Source organism: Falco naumanni, chromosome 6 (assembly GCF_017639655.2).
Source record: "Falco naumanni isolate bFalNau1 chromosome 6, bFalNau1.pat, whole genome shotgun sequence".
NCBI classification, from domain to species: Eukaryota; Metazoa; Chordata; class Aves; order Falconiformes; family Falconidae; genus Falco; species Falco naumanni.
Window position 1 is genome coordinate 79,805,906 of NC_054059.1, and position 17,794 is coordinate 79,823,699.

Sequence of the window (17,794 nt, forward strand, 5' to 3'; positions counted from 1 at the left end):
TTGAAAGAAGAGATCTTAGGATATACTAAATCAGTTGTTTCCTGCCATCCACAGTAAGTTCTAGGGTGTTAATACCTTACCCAGCACACTCCAGTACCACAGACCCAGTCTTTATCTTCATGCACTCCCACCCCTCTCCTTGACTTTTGAGACAATGATTTCCAAAGAGATATGAATTCAATGGTAACCATTAGAGATCCTACCCTATGATAACTGATACTTTGCTCCCATTTCATCCAGAACCTGCTGAAATCATGGGAGTTTTATACATGTTTAAAAAAGCTTGGATTACGCCTAGAGAAAATATTTTCACTTGAGTATTTGAAGACATTATCTCATGAAACCTTCTAGAAAGACAACAAGCTTTAATGTGAAATTATTTCCCTGCTAAAGAAATGGCCAAAAATATGTAATAGTAGTTTACTATGAATTCTATGTAATAGCTAATCAGCTTTCGTAAACCAGCACAGCTTCACTAAAAATGAGTACTGATGTAGTTTGCATAGCTATGGATTTGTACCCTTCAGACTTCTTGAGTAATTTCTATAGGAACATTTCAAGAGTCTTAATATATGTGCTTCTATGTGACTTTTTCCAGTGTTTTGAGAGGTTCCACCAGTTATTTAATCTAAGTTAGAACCATGGTTGAGAGTAAATGCAGGGAGTCTCAGCACTACCACTTGTTGGATGAAGAAACGAAACATTCAAAGAATACACAAGAAGCACAGTGTATGAACTTTCATTAGACAGCAGTTCTACATGATGTTCTTTAACTGCCAAGTCCTACAGAGTAAACAGATCGCTGCCAAGCTGTTGATAGAGCATTTCATCCATATGCTGACTCATCTTCTGCAAGTTGTATTCATCATTTTTCACTGAAAGCAAATGTCTTATGAACAAACTATGGAAAAATACCAGGCTGAAATTTATCCTCCTGCAGCTCTTTATCTTCTAGCCATCATGGAAATGAGGACGATGGTTAAGACAATGGTTCCAGCAACTCCACCAACTGTCATTCCCAGGATGTTCCCATGGACCTGCCTTGACTGACACCTCTCACCCACAAAGAAGAAGGCTTGTCCTGATGGGCACCTGGGACAACAAAGTACAGATTCACATGGATCAGGAGTTTTATTCTGCCCTATAGGCCCACCGCAAGGTCCTAACACTCACTATCCAGGATAGGCAGTTCCCATTAGAGGGGTTCATGTCACAACATCCCCACCTTGTTTGGAGGCTATTTACATACCCTGGAAGCACCACAGAATGGGGTTTCTTTTCTTCCCCTTATGCCTGCTAGTAGAAACCGGTCACTGTGGTCAAGTGTTTTGTTCCTACTGTTCCTTGAAAACCTAGTGGCTTAGACCTCTGAGGTCTGTAGCTCTGAATACTTATTAGCTACATCATTTGGTTCAGAAGAAAATCAAGGCAAGCAGGGAAGCAGTCCATGGTACCTGCAGTTTGCTTTTCCTTTCACATTCACACAGACTCCATCATTCTGGCAAGGGTTTGGGTCACACGGGTCTTGCAGATAAAGGCCTTGAGCGGGCTCCATATCCTGGGCTGCTCTCTTCTGCCTTTCCAGAATGAGGCCTTCCATGAAGGCGGGTTGTTCACGTTCAACAGGAACTTCAGTGTTAACAAGGTGACTTAGATCTTTTAAAAAAAGGAAAGAGAGAAGACATCAGATATTCTTCAGTATTCTTCATACCAGGGTTTCACAGGATGCTTTGTGTACCAGAGGGTACTCGGCTATTTGCTCTTTACAGAGCTCTTGCCATACCACAGCAAGGTCTGCATATTTAAAGCACAAGATAGAAAATAATACTGAAATTACTGTAACTGGTTAGGTAAATCAGTGGTATTCTGTACTTTGAAAATTTATGCCCAGTGTGCCTGTTCTGTTTGAAAATAAACACAAGGGGGGTGGCCTTTGAGTATGTTCAGTGCTTAGAAATGGACATAGCTGCTGGTTAGGGTGCTTAAAAGTGTCTAAGAAGTTAACTTCCAGTAACTCATTGCCATTTAGATTCCTCTGAACTCACTTTAATCAACACCACCCACCTGAAACTAAGACATAGCAACTCTTGTAAAAGTTGATCCCTGTTAGAAGAGAAGATGACTGGGAGACAGGTGGCGATAGTTACTCGAATGTACAAAAAGAGATAGAAAGAATCACCTATTTTTGTAAGGGGAGTCAGGAAGAGGGTCTTTACCATTAAATTCTGCAAAAATAATCAGGTCATCATTTTTCAGGAAGCTCCTCCGTCTCATCTGGCTGTGGGATATGAAGTTAGTCCACCCCCAGGTGACACTTCTATAGCAATTGCATGAGGCATCAAATTTTCCAACAATTGATGGTTTCTCCCATATTAAGGTTCTGTTAGTATCTGCAATGAGAATATGAGTGCTGAATAAGAACCACTAAGTTTTGCAGCTGGAAATATGACATGAATTTTTTCTGTATTACGGGGTTAAAGGGGATTTATGCTGTAAAATCAAGTTCAGAGCTGAAATGCCCAAACAAATCACAGAGGACTGACAAATTATGGGTGCCAGCAGATCCTTAGATATGGTCTGCATGGGGACTCTTAGTCTATGTAAGGGCATGGAAATTCCACAACTCCTCTTTCATTGAGGATTAACCAAATGCAAGCTACCTCCTCGTTGTCACCAGCTAAGAGCTCATTCCTGCGTAAGGACACACCCTCATCAGTTTTCAAGTACCTATAGAATTTAGCAGATTTTGTTCATCGCTATGTTTCTGTTAAAGATATTCATACCTCAGGTTTAAAACCTTTTACTGAAAAAGTGTGTGCTAAACTTCCACTGGAAAAAGTGAAGAAGGGTGGAGATTCATTCATCTCTAGTATTTTATTCTGAACCAAACTCAGTACTGTCCCATAGTGCTTATTTCTTTGAATTAACACATTCTTGGGAAATCCTAGGGCTGGATGTGTAACTATGGTGCTACATGCTATATAAACCTGGAGTCAAAAGGTAGTCTCTGTGTGAAAGAGTTCATAATCTGCAGTCTACACCCCGCCAAGCAAGTCAGGCTTCAAATGCTGTAGACTGATGTTACAGATGTTTTCAGCTATTTTTTTCTTGAATATAGCTACAATGTGAACGCTGTGCATTCAGACCATGTGTGTTCAAGTTAATCAAGCCTCCAAAATGCAGTTCTAACTGAACTTATTGTTGATTTAATAAAAGAATTCAACACGCTGCTGGCATTGCACCACCCTGTGGTGATATTCAGTTATTACAACAGGTAAACCACAGGTAGAATGAGAAATGCCAACTCCTACGAGAGCTCTTTATTTAGAGTAAAATTCAGATATCCCAGGGATTGTTCATGATAACATCGACCTTCTATGCATCACTTTTCTCATTAGAAGATCTTTCTCAGACAGGAATTCTGAGTCATACACAGGGAAGTGTCCCAAACTGGAAAGCGCAACCAAAGTTGCCCAGCTCTGAGTCCTACACCCAGTCCTCTGATTTGGATTCTTTGGCTCCCATTTTCACCATTCCTCCAGGCAGTCATCACTTACCTGAGATAAATTGATTGTTGCTTGTGGTGAAGCTTTTGCTAGAGGACATCCTTTTCAAGACGTCAGGGTCCTGGTCCAGCACAGTGAGTACAGCTTGGCGGTTCAGAGCTGGCCACTCCAGAACACCATCGTTCTCTCCACTGCACAGGTGAAAGGCAATGCGAGTGTAGCCGCTGATCGCGGAATGGGGATACAAACTCACACCAAAACCGTAACCCTCAGGGCTATAAAACCGGGGGCTTTGAATAACACCACTGGATGCGTTTTGGAGGATTTGGCTGAAATTCCGAATGACCCACACAGCTGTGGGACAGGGGGTCTCTGTCAGCGTGACATCGTCAATAGCAATCCCACCAGCTGAAGAGCTGGGGTCACCCTTTATTCCTTGGAAGAGATAACGGAACTTCCTCTGGGCGTCGAGGGTCACATGGGCAATTTTCCAGTCAGAGTCATTATTCGCTTTGGTAAAAGGAAAGCAAAACATTGCCATCAGCATGGGACCTGACATTGTGAAGCAGCTTATTCCTAGCCCTCCATTCCAGCTGCATTTTTAGACAACTAGACCTCTCCCAGAGTCCTGAATACCAGACAACTTAAGTTAGTAGTGTGTGTATAATACACTAACATTGCCTTATCAACTAAACACTTTGGACACGTTCTGTTAGGAACTCTTCACTCATTAGTAGATGACAGTCTCCCGTATAAAGGGCAGCGGGCTAAAGGCTGAGACACAGCAAGTGGACGGGAGTCAGTGACCCGTTGGAATTAATGGCTGCTGACACTTTTCCAGGGACTTACCCTTCCCCGCAAGCTGCTGCAGCTTGATACAGACACGTCATCACAGGTCTTGAGTTTTGACAACATAAACACATAGTGCCACAGTGGCTGAATTTGTCCAGTTTAGCAGAATCAGCCAAAGTGGGAACTCAGTTCACATTTCCAAAATGACATATGGTTTTATATTCCCAGCCATATAAAAATCAGGCTGGGATTCTTACTGACTGCAGATGAGCACAGATATTTACACCTGACCAGCTCACCGTTAGATCATATAACAGCAGGTGGAGATCTAGTTAACTGATCTCCAGCACAGTTTGGTCCCTCTAAGTCACTGGGTGTAGCATTAGGAACATTGTGACTTCTGCTGTGGAGCACCCAAATTGCATTCTTACAGCCTCCAGGTCCGCTAATAGATGCCCTCACATAATACCAAAATCCTTAGCCAGATTACAAAATATTCTGGTGCCTTCCAGAAAATCTTTTGATTTCTGAGGCAATCCACTGCATTTACGGACTCAGTAAGACAACTTTCCACCCCCACCCCCACACCCCCCGTAGTATTCTGTATGTAACTCACATTTCCAGAATTACCTTGAAAGGTTTGAATTTTCCTCATTTTACGAACATTTCCAGTGCCGTCATCCTCTTTAAGCCAGATGACCAGCTTGTCAGAAAGGCTTCCTGTGATCTTATAGAAGAACTGGAGGCACTGCTGAGTTCTCTTTGGATAAAGGATTCGGGACTCTAGGACTGCCACCTCATCTGCCTTGCCAGAGCTGGTGCTGAAGTACATGAAAAAGCCAGCGTCTGTGAAGGAAGTGTGGAGTGTCACTGTCTCTTTCCAGATTTCCTGCTAGCTGCATGCTGTCAATTTGTCATTTCAACTCCACTCTTCTAGCAGGCATAAGTGTAGTACTTACATAAATAGTACAAGAAATGGTATATGATAACCAGCCAAGCCAGACCAGGATAAGGAAAGGACTAGTAGCTTAGCATATATATGGAACTCATCGCTGGCAGCTTATGTCAATTTTGCATTACCGAATCACAGAATGACAGAACGGTCATGTTGGAAGGGACCTCCCGAGATCATGTAGTCCAACTCTCTGCTAAAGCAGATTCACCAAGAGCAGGTTACACAGAGCCAGAGCCAGGCTGCTAGCTCCTCTCTAAAAGTTAGGCTGTACTTTCCCTCCTTCAGTTTAGCCAGTAAGAAGTCAAAAACCCAAGACGTGAATCTATTTGGGCAAAATATGATCCATCTGTGTTAAAAACCTAAAATTTGTCCCCACTCAAGATGACTGCAGAACCAGTTCTTCAAAAATGTCTAAAGTCCTGGTGGAGTCAATGACTCTTTGAAGGTTTCCAAAAAGAGATGCACTCCTTACTCACGCAATTCATATAGACACTCTGGAGGTCCTCAGAGGCACCTACCCCTCTCCATTAACTCTTCAGATAATGTCAATATTTATTTTGTACTTAGTCACTAGATGCTAAAGCATAAGTGTAAGTGAAGTGCTTGCTTCAGACAGATTGGGTTTTACCTAATAATCTCAAACAACTCAGATGAACCATTTTTCAGTGACAATTGAACTGTAACAGGAAAAAAAAAGGAGAGGAAATAATGTAAAAAGTCAGATAAGGGTTAGGAGCATGTACTTCTAGAAGCTGTCAAGTGGTTTTCTTGAGTTATAGAATCATAGAATCACAGAATCTTTTAGATTGGAAAGACCTTTAAGATCACCAAGTCCAACCATTGATGCAGCACTGCCAAGTCCACCACTAAACCATGTCCCTAAGTGCCACGTCTACACGTCTTTTAAATACCTTCAGGGAGGGTGACTCAACCGCTTCCATAGGCAGCCTGTTCCAGCACTTGACAACTGTTTCAGCACAGAAGTCTTTCCTGATATCCAAAGTAAACCTTCCCTGACACAACTTGAGGAAGTTTCCTCTTGTCCTGTCACTTGTTATCCGGGAGAAGAGACTGACCGCCCCTGCCTACAGCCTCCTGTCAGGCAGCTGTAGAGAGCGATCAGGTCCCCCCTGAGCCTCCTCTTCCCCAGGCTGAACCCCCCCAGGTCCCTCAGCCGCTCCTCATCAGCCCTGTGCCCCAGCCCCTGCCCCAGCCCCCTGCCCGGCTCTGGACACGCTCCAGCCCCTCCACGTCCCCCTGCAGTGAGGGGCCCAAAGCTGAACACAGGGGTCCAGGGGCGGCCTCACCGGTGCCCAGCGCAGGGGGACGGGCACTGCCCTGCTCCTGATGGCCACACTCTTTCGCATACCAGCCAGGATGCTGATGGCCACCTGGGCCACCTGGGCACACAGCTGGCTCATGCCCAGCCGGCTGCTGACCAGCACCCCCAGGCCCTTTCCCACCAGGCACCTTCCCAGCCCCCTGCCCCCAGCCTGTAGCGCTGCCTGGGGTCGGTGTGACCCAGGGGCAGGACCTGAGACTCATATTGCATTCTTGTACCTGATCGACAAGTACCAGTGTAGTAAGAGGTTGCAGGAGGGTCACACAAGGGTAATAATTTGCTCCCAAGTGCAGCAAGTCAAAGTTTTCCTTTATCAAAGAGTAACAAAGCACAAGTGAATGTGTTTTAGGCTAGGATCCCTTCACACTGTACTTAGGTAAAATTTACCACAAAAGTAACTTGTTTTTTGGAAGTCTGTAGTAGTTTGCCATGTCTAAATAATGACAAACCAGGGCCTTGCTTTTCAGAGCTGCCTGTTGGGATTGAATCTTTATTTTCACCTGTAAGCTAGCACCCTGCAACTGTGACCGGGGTTGGCCCTACCCTTTTTTGAGGTTTTTGTCCTTTGAAAAATGGTGAAATTACCATGCGAAAAAGAAAATTATCCCTAAACTATCATAACATACTTTGCAATTTTCTTCTACCTCCAGAAGCAGCATTCCTCAAGCTTATCATTTGCTTTGCAAACACAACGTTTATGAGTGTCTGTGAGTGCTGTTTCATTCTTATCATGGGGTAACAAAACTCTTACTCAGACTTTGGAAGTTGCCATAAATCCTTTCCCAGGTTGTATTTAAAAGGCCTTTAGCTGAAACTGTTCTTTGTCCCTTTTTATCTTGCTGCTGTGGACAACATTCCATTACGTTGAAAAAAGTTAATGAAAACACAAGTGCAACCATAAACTCACACTTGCAGAGTCAAGACACATAAAATGAAAAAGGGCTTTTTGCTTAACTAGAAACACTACAACTCGGATGTCTGCTGGGTAGCATCTTAAATACAGTCATTTAATTCTGTGTTTTCGGAGTAGCCAAGGATGGGTTTTCTCGATGGTTGACTACAATGACAGGTTCAGAGAAGGTTTTAAAGACACTGTATTTAAAAAACACAGACCAGTACAGATGTGCACAAAGGACCATTACTCCGGCTAACCTCTTTCCCATAGGAAAGTGTTCTGTGACTTTGCTATTACCTCTACAGCGCCCAGAAAGCGTGTGGTCATCCTGCCCTGTAGCACCGCTCTGTTGATGGATCCAGTCTAGATCATCTCTGGCTCCCTGAATCATGCCACAGATATTGTCAGACTCGAAAGAACATTGGTCCAAAAAAGTGTGAGTTGAAGCTGGAAAAAAAACACACACATGGTTACCACCAATATAGTATTCATTAAAATTTCTGCTCTGATTTTTTGGGGGGGGCTGTTCTTTACATTAGTATAGACATCATGTAGAGAAGCCAACTCACAGAAGATGTGAGCCCAAAGACTCAAAAGAGGACTTTTGATTTTGATCAAAAAGAGGGCAAATATTTTGATCAAAAAATATTTGATTCCTGGAGGGATTCCCTGCATAAAGACAACATTTGCAGAAGGCTGACAAACTCCGATGCAGCAGCTGAACCACGGGGACTGATGGTGGCCCTTTGTTACTGCTCATAAGCCATAGAGAGACAAGTCACTTTGTGAACAGTGGTGGTGGTGTATTTAACTGCTCCTCAGCTGGAGGTTATTGTTCCTTATGGCTCATCTGCTTGATGAACATGAGCACTGTCCTTCCACTTCAAGCAAAGTCCACTCAAGTTACCTTAGGCTGGTTTAGCTGAGTTTATCTACAAGCTGATGCTTCTGTTGACAGATACATGGGGACAACAACATCTTGCTAACAGTCATATGTGGTGATAATATCTTCAATCAGCTTAACAACCAAGTAGATGGTGTCAAATTCTAGATTTAGTCAATCTCAGGTGCAAAATAATCTAATTCAGACCAAATGTCAAAGAGGACAAAGTACAGTTGTATTCACCTCACAAAAGCACACACACCAGCAGAACACAACCTCATGTCTGAACCCCTAGGAGCAACAATGAAGAAAATATATGAATGGATTGACTTTCATTGACTAATTGGACTTTTACAAAAGTAATGACAGTAAGCAGGGCCAGAGAGGGATGAGGAGGGAATAGAAAATCTGGGTCTTTTCACCACATGTCCTCTCCCATACCTCCTCAGGAGCACCTGAGAAGAATTTTCGTGGTTTTAGAGCCATAAGAGAGGTGAACCAGCCAGGCTTAAGTATAAACAAAGAAAGTTGGCCATGGTTAAGTTATGACTTACTGCAGTTATACATGCGATTCAGTCTTTCCAGGTCAATAGCGCTCAAGTCCAGACGTTGTCCAATTATATCATCAAATTCTGGTATCTTTGCTGTGATTGTGGGGATGCTTTCATTTTTGTTGAATGAAAAAGGTTCATAGTGCATCAGTGACTCATAATCATAGGGGGTGTTCAGATCAGTGATGTAGCTGTCATCGTACTTCAGAAAATTGTGCTCTTTGCCTGGTGAAGGAACAGAAAAATTAATTTTCAGAGAAAATGGTAAAGGAAATGCCTTTGGCATGGTCACTTGGATGCAGTTTTCCAAGGCGGAATTGATACACATGAAAAAAATTACAACAAAATATTCAAATCTAGCAAGATTTTTTAATGAAGTAATTTGGACAACAAAGCAGTGTCTTTAGATTGCAACATGTGCCTTCAGTAAGTTCAAAATCAAATATCAATGAGATGTAAAGAATGGGATATATAGGAGGTCAAATCAGATGGTCTAATAGGAAGCATCCTGAGGGATTAAATTTAAGGATTAATGTACTCCATTCCAGAGGCTGTGAACACTGATGCAAACATTTCCTAGGATATTAGATCATATATGGACAAGGAGAAGCCCTAAAGCCCTCCACTTATTAAGGGGACAGGTATGACAGTCCTGGAGTGCCTCCAGGTTCTGTTCTTTGAAGCAAAGAATATGTTAGCAATTCCGGGGGGAAAAAAAAAGAAAACAAAGATTTTTTGCCCTAGATTGCCAATACAACTATGATGTTGAAATATCTTTTGGAAACATGTTTCTTATGGTTTCTTGGTGAAATAATTTGTCCTTAGAGTAAGTTTTTCATTATGAAGATTTCTGCTAGGGCAAAGAGAAGGAGCCATTTCATGTAATTTAGTATGGAAGTAAAGAGAGATTGCCAGCATTTCCAACTACAAATCATATTTTCAGAATATTTAGCATTCTTTCTCCAAGAAGAAACAGCATATAACTGCACTGGTGGATAATTACAGCTTCTCTGTGTAAAGGCTGCCCTTCCCTTCTGCAGGTCCACTCTGGGCACAAAGGTCTTCAGTCCAAGGCCTGAGATTGTATAAGAGCTTGGGACTGATTTTTTTACAGATAATTGAATTGCACCTTTTATCAAAAAGGGTGAGAATCTTGCTAACCAAGTGCTATCACTTTTTATAGCTGGGGAAAAAATCTTGGCAGGACACAGGTATGTGTAATGGTGCTGGCTTTTAAGATTGTGACCAGGTAAAGGGTAACTTCTTGGTGTTTTTAGAAGAAATAAACCATACAGCAAAGTGGCAATTGCATTAAGCTGTCTTGTGTGTTTTCTCTGAAGTCTAGTAAGATTATTAGCTTTTCTGTCAATAGCAACGTGAATAGGGGATCTCTTCTTTTGCCAGCCAGCTATCTGCATTGCAGTTTATGAAAATGCGTTATGGCAAAATCTGCTACGATGCTATTAAATCTGGGGTTGCAGATCACTAATGCAGGAACAGATGCTCACAAACACACACACAGAGCATTGTCATATCAGCCTTATTTCCCTTTAGAGAGGCAAACATCTTTCAAATGGCTTCAGCAGAAGTTTTCTACCTAATGAATTTGCCTAACTGGAAAATGTGATTTTTTAATATGGATAGAAACCTACAGGATATAGGAATTGACTGCAGTGACATCAGGCCAGCACCAGGACTCATTCAGAACAGTGTCACACTGAAGTCCATCATCTGTATCGCTTCTCTGGTGTTACAGATTTGTGGCTACTGAATACATCACAGATAAGTTGAGAGGATTAATTGATAATTTCGGAGGGGAAAAAAAAAACAAGAAAGAATGCATGAAGAACTGGCACTGGTTTTTTGAGCTTTCCCATACCTCTGTATATCATGGAGCTCACAATAGTGTTTTATAATATACTGTAAGACTTGCTTTGGAGGTGGCTAGTGCCAGTGCACAGAAAAAAGGGGCCCAAAAGTCAGTCTAGATACTACTATCATCACCATCTTCATCACCATGATTCAAGGTAAGATCAAGTTAGTAATAAGGTGAATTGGGTTTAGTGCTGCTCCTAGCAATAAAAACAATGGGTTTCAAAACCAAAATCCTCATCCCATGTGCTGTTCAGCCACCCCAAAAGACACTGCAAATTACAGGGTAGAGGCAAGCAGTAGTGCACAAAGCCATTCAACCTGGAGCAATTCAAAATAATCAGATACTGCTTTTAGAGGTCAGCAGAAATTGCTTGTACCAGCAGTTCTTATCTATCCAAAAGGGAACACAGCATTCCCTAAATCTTGTTGCTTTCTGATGACTATTCTTCATGTATTTATTTTTCATGTATTTTTCACTTATTTGCAACGATGCTGTGTGCATAACCCTGAAGACTGAAGTGATCACTTTGTCCACACAAAGCGTAAGCAATTTCTCTGCGTTGGCACCATCACCATCATTGCAAAGCTCCACTACTGGGAACAGGAGGTTATGGCTGGTGTCTTTGCTAGCGTGCCTTCCAGAACTTGTTATAGGCTCCCATTCATTCTTTTTCAAATAAGCAATCGTTAAGGAGTAAAGAACCAGACCTCACAGGAGACAGCAAGAGAAACTGCCTAGGGACCACAGGGGCTGCAGAGACTTTGGTGAAACTCATAAAGCCACTGAATCTGATCATATTAAACCTGAAGACAAGAACCTGCAGAGACACACTGGGCAGAAGTGCAGGACAGAGACCTATTCTATGTGTCCCATCTGATAGTCACTTTGAGGGTCCTTCATGTACGAAGTAAATCTTTCTGGTTTCAGGGAAGCCTGAATCTCTGTGTATAAAAACCTTTCAGATTTTGAGAAGACCTTTGATTAAAGAAGAGCCACCTTAAAGGTCACCATCCCAGTAAGTTTACAATTTGCATTATGCAGCGAGAGAAAAGACTTATAGAGAGGAGAACTGATTGGTTCAAAATCGGAGAGCAGACCAGTCCTGGAGCCAAGGGGAGATAAAGCCCTCTGACTTCCAAGCAGGGCTTCTCTCTTCTGGCCTTAGACAGTGTCTGGTCTTTGACCAGAGAAGATGTATCACAATCCTGCTACATCTATGGATTGGTTTACAGTGGTCTCAGGTGTGGCGCACTGTTTCTAAAATCATATCTTTAAGAAAATCTTAAAATCTAGATGGGAAAATAAGATACTGATGAATTTGCACTATACAAAATCTGACTTGAAGGTCAAACCTACCTGTAATAATTTCATCCCACCAGATTGTGACATAGTCATCCCGGTCCATCCTCGACTGCTCATGGTAAAACCCCAGAGCATGCAGGAGCTCATGTTCCACAATTGCTCTGTAGTCACACCGTGCCCCAATAGAGAGGTTCTGCCCAGTCTGCAGGTCCCCCACCTGGGACCAACACCTGAGAGAGAGATCTTACTGTCCGTTAAGTAGTTTTCTTCTCTGCATTGACATTTTGAGTCTGCTCACTGAATTTTAAGTAATATTAAAAATGGTTTAAATGTAAAAGGAGTCACATAAATCATAACTTGGATGCTGACCGGAAGCCTTGATACTCTAGAGATAGTCTGCTCTGAAAACAGACTAAGCCCCAATGACATATTCACTGCCACTTGCATGAGGCCAGCATTTTACCTACCCTCTGTCAGACAAGCTCTCCCCTGATTTTTGAGATCCACCAAAGTTTAGCCTTATATCAGCTGCCATTTTGCCAAGAAACATGCGAAGAAACATAACACATACATAAAAACAGAAGAGTCATCAAGACAGGCTGAGCTTTTTTGCAGACACTTGGGCTAAAGAAAACATTTAGGAGGACTTAGAATAGCAGCATTTTGTCCTTGTTAACAGCAGCTAGGCAAGGCATTGGCCATAGATGTGAAATTACCTTTTTCTGTGCAGGCCCAGCCCCTCACCCGTGACTCAGCAGAAGCTAATCATGGTTGAGGAGAGAAGGAGCTTCTACGCCAATTCATTGGGAACTTTTAAGGGCAGCACAAGGGTGATGTGAGAAGCAACTGCTAAAGACAGTCTGCTGGGACCGTATATTCATTTGGACATCACAAAACAGCGTCCAGTTGAGTTTGTTGAAGGAGCTTGGAACACACTAATGTGGGTGCTGAAAACAAAGAGCTTGAGCATATGGTCTTTTGAATAGCTGCTGCCAGGGAGTTACCAGTTCCTGGCTCTTTAGCAGCAGCTTGTCAAAAAACATCGTGCTTGCAGTCTTGTAAGAGCAGTGTCACAGGACATTACCCAAGGAAGAGCTGAGGGCAGAAATATCAGTGCCTATAGGTGTTTATGCAGTTCTGGGAGAACAAGAAATATCCACAGCTGATAAAGTGAGAATATTTTTGTGCTTTTCTCTATGTTCTTTCAAAACACATTTAGATGTAGGAAATAAAATAAATCTTCCCAGTTCCCCAAAACCTGAATCTCTGAGTATAAAACACTTTCAGATTTAGGAAAACCTTTCATTGAAGAAGAGCCACATCAAAACAATAGCAAAACTACAATAAACTGGGCTTCCACAGCTTTTTTTGACCTGTCTTCCAAAGATTTCAGAGCCTAAATTCTGGCTATTCACATCCTTGATAACTTAAGAGGATGTACATGGAGGTCATTTCACCCAGCAGTGACATGGAAAACAACCCTAGGTAGGAAAGGGGAAGCAGCTGATGAAAACCCAGTGATGCTGGGATTCACCTCAACGAAGGGTAACCACCTAAATAAACCTCAGATGACCATTCCAAGTTCATCGTCTAAATATCCCCTGCAGTCAGCAGAGGGAGGCAGCTGCTTGCAAGCTTTGCCTTGTTGCTTTCTCAGTGGCCTCTTTTTCTCTGCTGACAACAAACTTAGACTAAACTTTTACACCTCTGAAGTCAAATGGAATGAGTTCTCCGCTGCTTCTACACAGCGAAACAGAAGTTGATATAACCCTTACCCATCTTCTTTTGTAAAGAATATGTAGGTTCTCTCTCCTTCATAGGGCTTGAAATCAATGCAAGACTTAAGACGGAACATTTCAAACGCTTGGAGAATTACTCCTTTGGCATTCAGATCTGGAAAACATACATCGGGAAAGCACCTTTAACACTGCAGATCATTCACCCTGGATAGGTAAGGTATGCACACATATACACATGGGACTTCATGGGAGAAATGATTGAATTTGATTAAGTTCTGTTTTGTTTTACGATAGTTGTAGAAGAAAAGGGGGGGGGGGGGAGGAAGGTTTTGATATAAAGGAGCCATCTATTATTAGTGAATTTTAATGTGAGAGAAACAGTTCTGAAAAAGGCAAATTTTTCATCACAGTGACTCCAGTACAAATAAGGATTGGAAATAAAATTTGAATGAAGTATCTGCATTACCTAGGTTATCACCCAGAATATAAGGAATGGGGAACTTCCATCTGTAAATCTCATTTCTTAGGGCATTTCGCTGATTTTGCTGAAAAGGGAATGAACAGCTGGTGATACATCTGCTGTAGGGAGATGGGCTGATTTGTACCAAAACCCACAATTAGAACAAGTGATAGGTATGAAGTTTTTAATTACTTACAGACAACAAGATATCACCCTGAAAGAGGTCCAGTCCAGCAGCTGAAAAGTAATTTAATGAAAGATAATGTAAATGAAATATCAAATAGCAAATTTATTTCACCTTAAAAAACATATGGAACCTACTTATACACCGTTAATGTCCTTGGGCATTTACAGAAAATAAAGGAGGACCAGCCTTTTTACACTGAAATATAGGGACAGGCCTAAAAGTAACAGTAGTTTCTACTCAATATTTGCCGCTCAGCAATGTCTGCATTTTTGGTGGCAGAAATCTGGTGGCCACCATTATCCCTGTCTAGTTTGATAACCTCTTGCTTGCAATCAAGCAGTGGCAACAGTCAGGCAGTGAGACAGTACTCTAGAGAATATGGTTATATTGAGTAATGCATCATGAAGAATCATGTACAGTGCACCATCAAAGGATACATGGAAATTTGCATTACAGAAAATAATAATAATAAAAAAAAAATAGAGGAAGGCAGTACATGTGTTGTGTCTTTTCCATTTAATTTCCTTGCCATTTATACAGAAGCTCAATAAACATCTAAGCTATTTTCCACACTGTAAAACTTTATAAAAATCATGGAGAGATAGGGGGGAAATGATGGTGGGACTCCAGAACCTTTCCAAGTGATACAGTGTGTTACTGCCTTAACATCGTGGGTTTGCCCAAACTTCAGAAGTTAAAGGCATCTGCATCCCTTGTTTACATAGGGTTACAGCTCTCTGATGGATTCATGTGTGATAGCCAGAGGAAGCAAATTCAGAGCTCAGTCATATTTTTCTTGCACCATGAACTACCTAACCATTAGCCACCCACATCTTTTTTTCAATATTGAAAATCCAGCATTTTGCTCACAGTTTTTCAGGCCTTATAAGAATTTGGACGTGAACTCACCTAAGTTTATGTGTGGAATATCTTCGATTATTTCACCAGCACCAGCATCTGCTGCTGCAAGACAGACAAAACGTTATGTGTGGCACACAGTAAGAAGAAGAAAATGCTTCAAAACTCAAACCAGGTTGCAGAGCACTTACCAGCTTCACTAGAGAGGTGTGTGACCTGAAAGAGAATAAAATACAACCAGTATAAGGTATGAGATGTCTCTGGAATGAGAGGAGCCTGTGGAAATCAGTTTTCTACTTACAGAGACTGGAGTACCATAAACATGATGTAATAGAAGTGCTAAGCAGAGTGGGAAGATGCTGGAGCCCATTTTTGCAATGGAAAAAGAAGCTGGTCCCTCTCATCTCCTGCAATATATAAGACATGTCTCTGACCTTTCCATAAAAGATCAGCCAACCAGCTTCAAACTTTCCACCTGTGTAACATTATTATAACAGCAAGATTTTCCTCCTAAATGGCACGTGATGGCACTGTTGTTATCAATTACCTAAGTCCACTTTGGAGAAATGTTGCAGAGAGGAATGCGATAACTTCATGTCCCCAGTGCAGCTGGTGAAAGACCCACCCAGACTTTGTGCCAGAAGATCTCAACCCAGCCCAAAGTTGCTGACTCCTTCCACTGTGCTGGTTATCTGTCAGCGTTGTGATCTCCACTGCGCAGGAGGAAAGCCACACGCTTAAGCAGAATTATTCTGGGTTTATAGCACTGCAGGGACATTAGAATTTGGCCCAACACTGTTTTCAATTAATAATTAACATCACATTGTAAAGATTAGAGATAAAAGAGGTATGATTATGAATGCCCTGACAGTGTTTTCCCACAGCTGAGCCCATCCCAGGATTGATGCCCCAGGGCACAGCATGCCACTTTGGCTCCAGAAGCAGTCATGTGTATCAGCAGAGCCTTGACCTTCCAGCTTGATGCCCCTTTCTGTGCTGGTGGGTTTCAGAGATGTCAAAGTCTAGCCCTGCACTTTGCTGTCTTCTTCCTCAGGGGACATGGGTCAGCGACGACACATGGGCTAACTGAGCCAAGGCTCCAGAAAGCTCTAGAACTCCCACGGGCCCTGCATCATACCTGTTACCATCTTGCAAATGTCCTGGAGTGTCTTAGTGCTTTAAACTTACTCAACTGAATCCTGCTCCCTTATTTTACGTCTGAAATTACAAGTGCTGAAGGTGAGTATGTCCACCTCTCTGTTCAGTAATCAGGTAGGAAGAGGCTGGTGCCACAGACACCACCCCCCACAGCACAATACAGAGGGTCTGGAGTAGGAAGAGGAGTGCTGCGGAGGTGCCTCACACACTGCTTCCCAGCGGTATTGGTGGGACATACCGGACTTCAGTGTGAAGAAGCCTCAAATGAAAGTAGGTTTTGAGTAGGAAATGTGCCCATGGCCAGTGACTACCCTGCCCTAGAAAGCAGTCAGTCCTTCAACCTAGGGAACAGATCCTCCAAACAGACATAAGTAGGACACTATTTGTATGAGATCACATTGCAGAGGAATAAGTACAGAAATCTTTTCTTTTCTTGAGGAAGGGCCCCAGAGGACTGATCTTCCACCTAGCATATGTGGATCTTCTTCAGCACTTGCTTTTATGGACTATTAATTCGAAAGACAATGATACCTAAGCAGAACAGGACACACTACTAGTAAAGGAGAGTATGTCTCAAGGTACACCATGTGAAGGCAGTTTTCACAGGTGAGCAAAGGGAATCACAGTGCAGCACAAAGGCCATTATTTGCAGTGTGTGTGAGAAAGGAACAAAAAACTGAAGCAGAATCAGAGCAGTCTGAAAACCCCTTGGGGATTTTTAGTGCCTTTAACTTAAAAATTATCCAAGGAACTAAAGAGGATGCCTAAGGGTAAGTAATTCTGTAGGCATAGATAGGAGTTTGCAGAGGACAATGGTCACGCAGCCATCTCATGTTATACTCATGCCATTTAATATATTCATTTAGCACCTTGCCCTATGTATGCATCCCCAAATGCGTCCCATATTCAGTTCACGTGGCAAGGTTTTGGTAGCAGGAGGGCTACAGGGGTGGCTTCCGTGAGAAGATGCCAGAAGTTCCCCCATGTCAGACAGGGCCTGTTTCAGGTGGTTCTAAGACGGACCCACCACTGGCCAAAGCTGAGCCTCTCAGCAACGTTAGCAGCACCTCTGTGATCACGTATTTAAGAAAGGGGGAAAACTGCTGCACGGCAGCAGCTGGAGAAAGGAGTGAGAAAACATGAGAGCCGCAGCCCTGCAGCCCCCAGGCCAGGGCAGGGGGAGGCCGGGGGGCTCCAGGCCCCGAAGCAGCGGCTCCCCCCAGCCCGCGGCGCAGCCCCCAGCGGGGCAGGCTGTGCCCCCAGCCCACGGAGCCCCCGGGGGGGCAGCTC

General features: G+C 42.8%; 1 protein-coding gene across 1 annotated transcript; it reads right to left on the bottom strand.

The window, feature by feature from the left end:
- Positions 1-652: 652 nt before the first annotated feature.
- On the bottom strand, positions 653-14,542 carry LOC121090646 (meprin A subunit alpha-like; the record flags this gene model as incomplete). The annotated part of the gene is made up of 11 exons (XM_040599372.1): positions 653-1,092; positions 1,455-1,656; positions 2,217-2,390; positions 3,558-4,016; positions 4,929-5,144; positions 7,788-7,937; positions 8,928-9,149; positions 12,157-12,332; positions 13,878-13,995; positions 14,308-14,386; positions 14,498-14,542. Coding segments are annotated over 11 exons (1,989 nt in total), but the record flags the coding sequence as incomplete, so codon positions are not given.
- Positions 14,543-17,794: the final 3,252 nt, after the last annotated feature.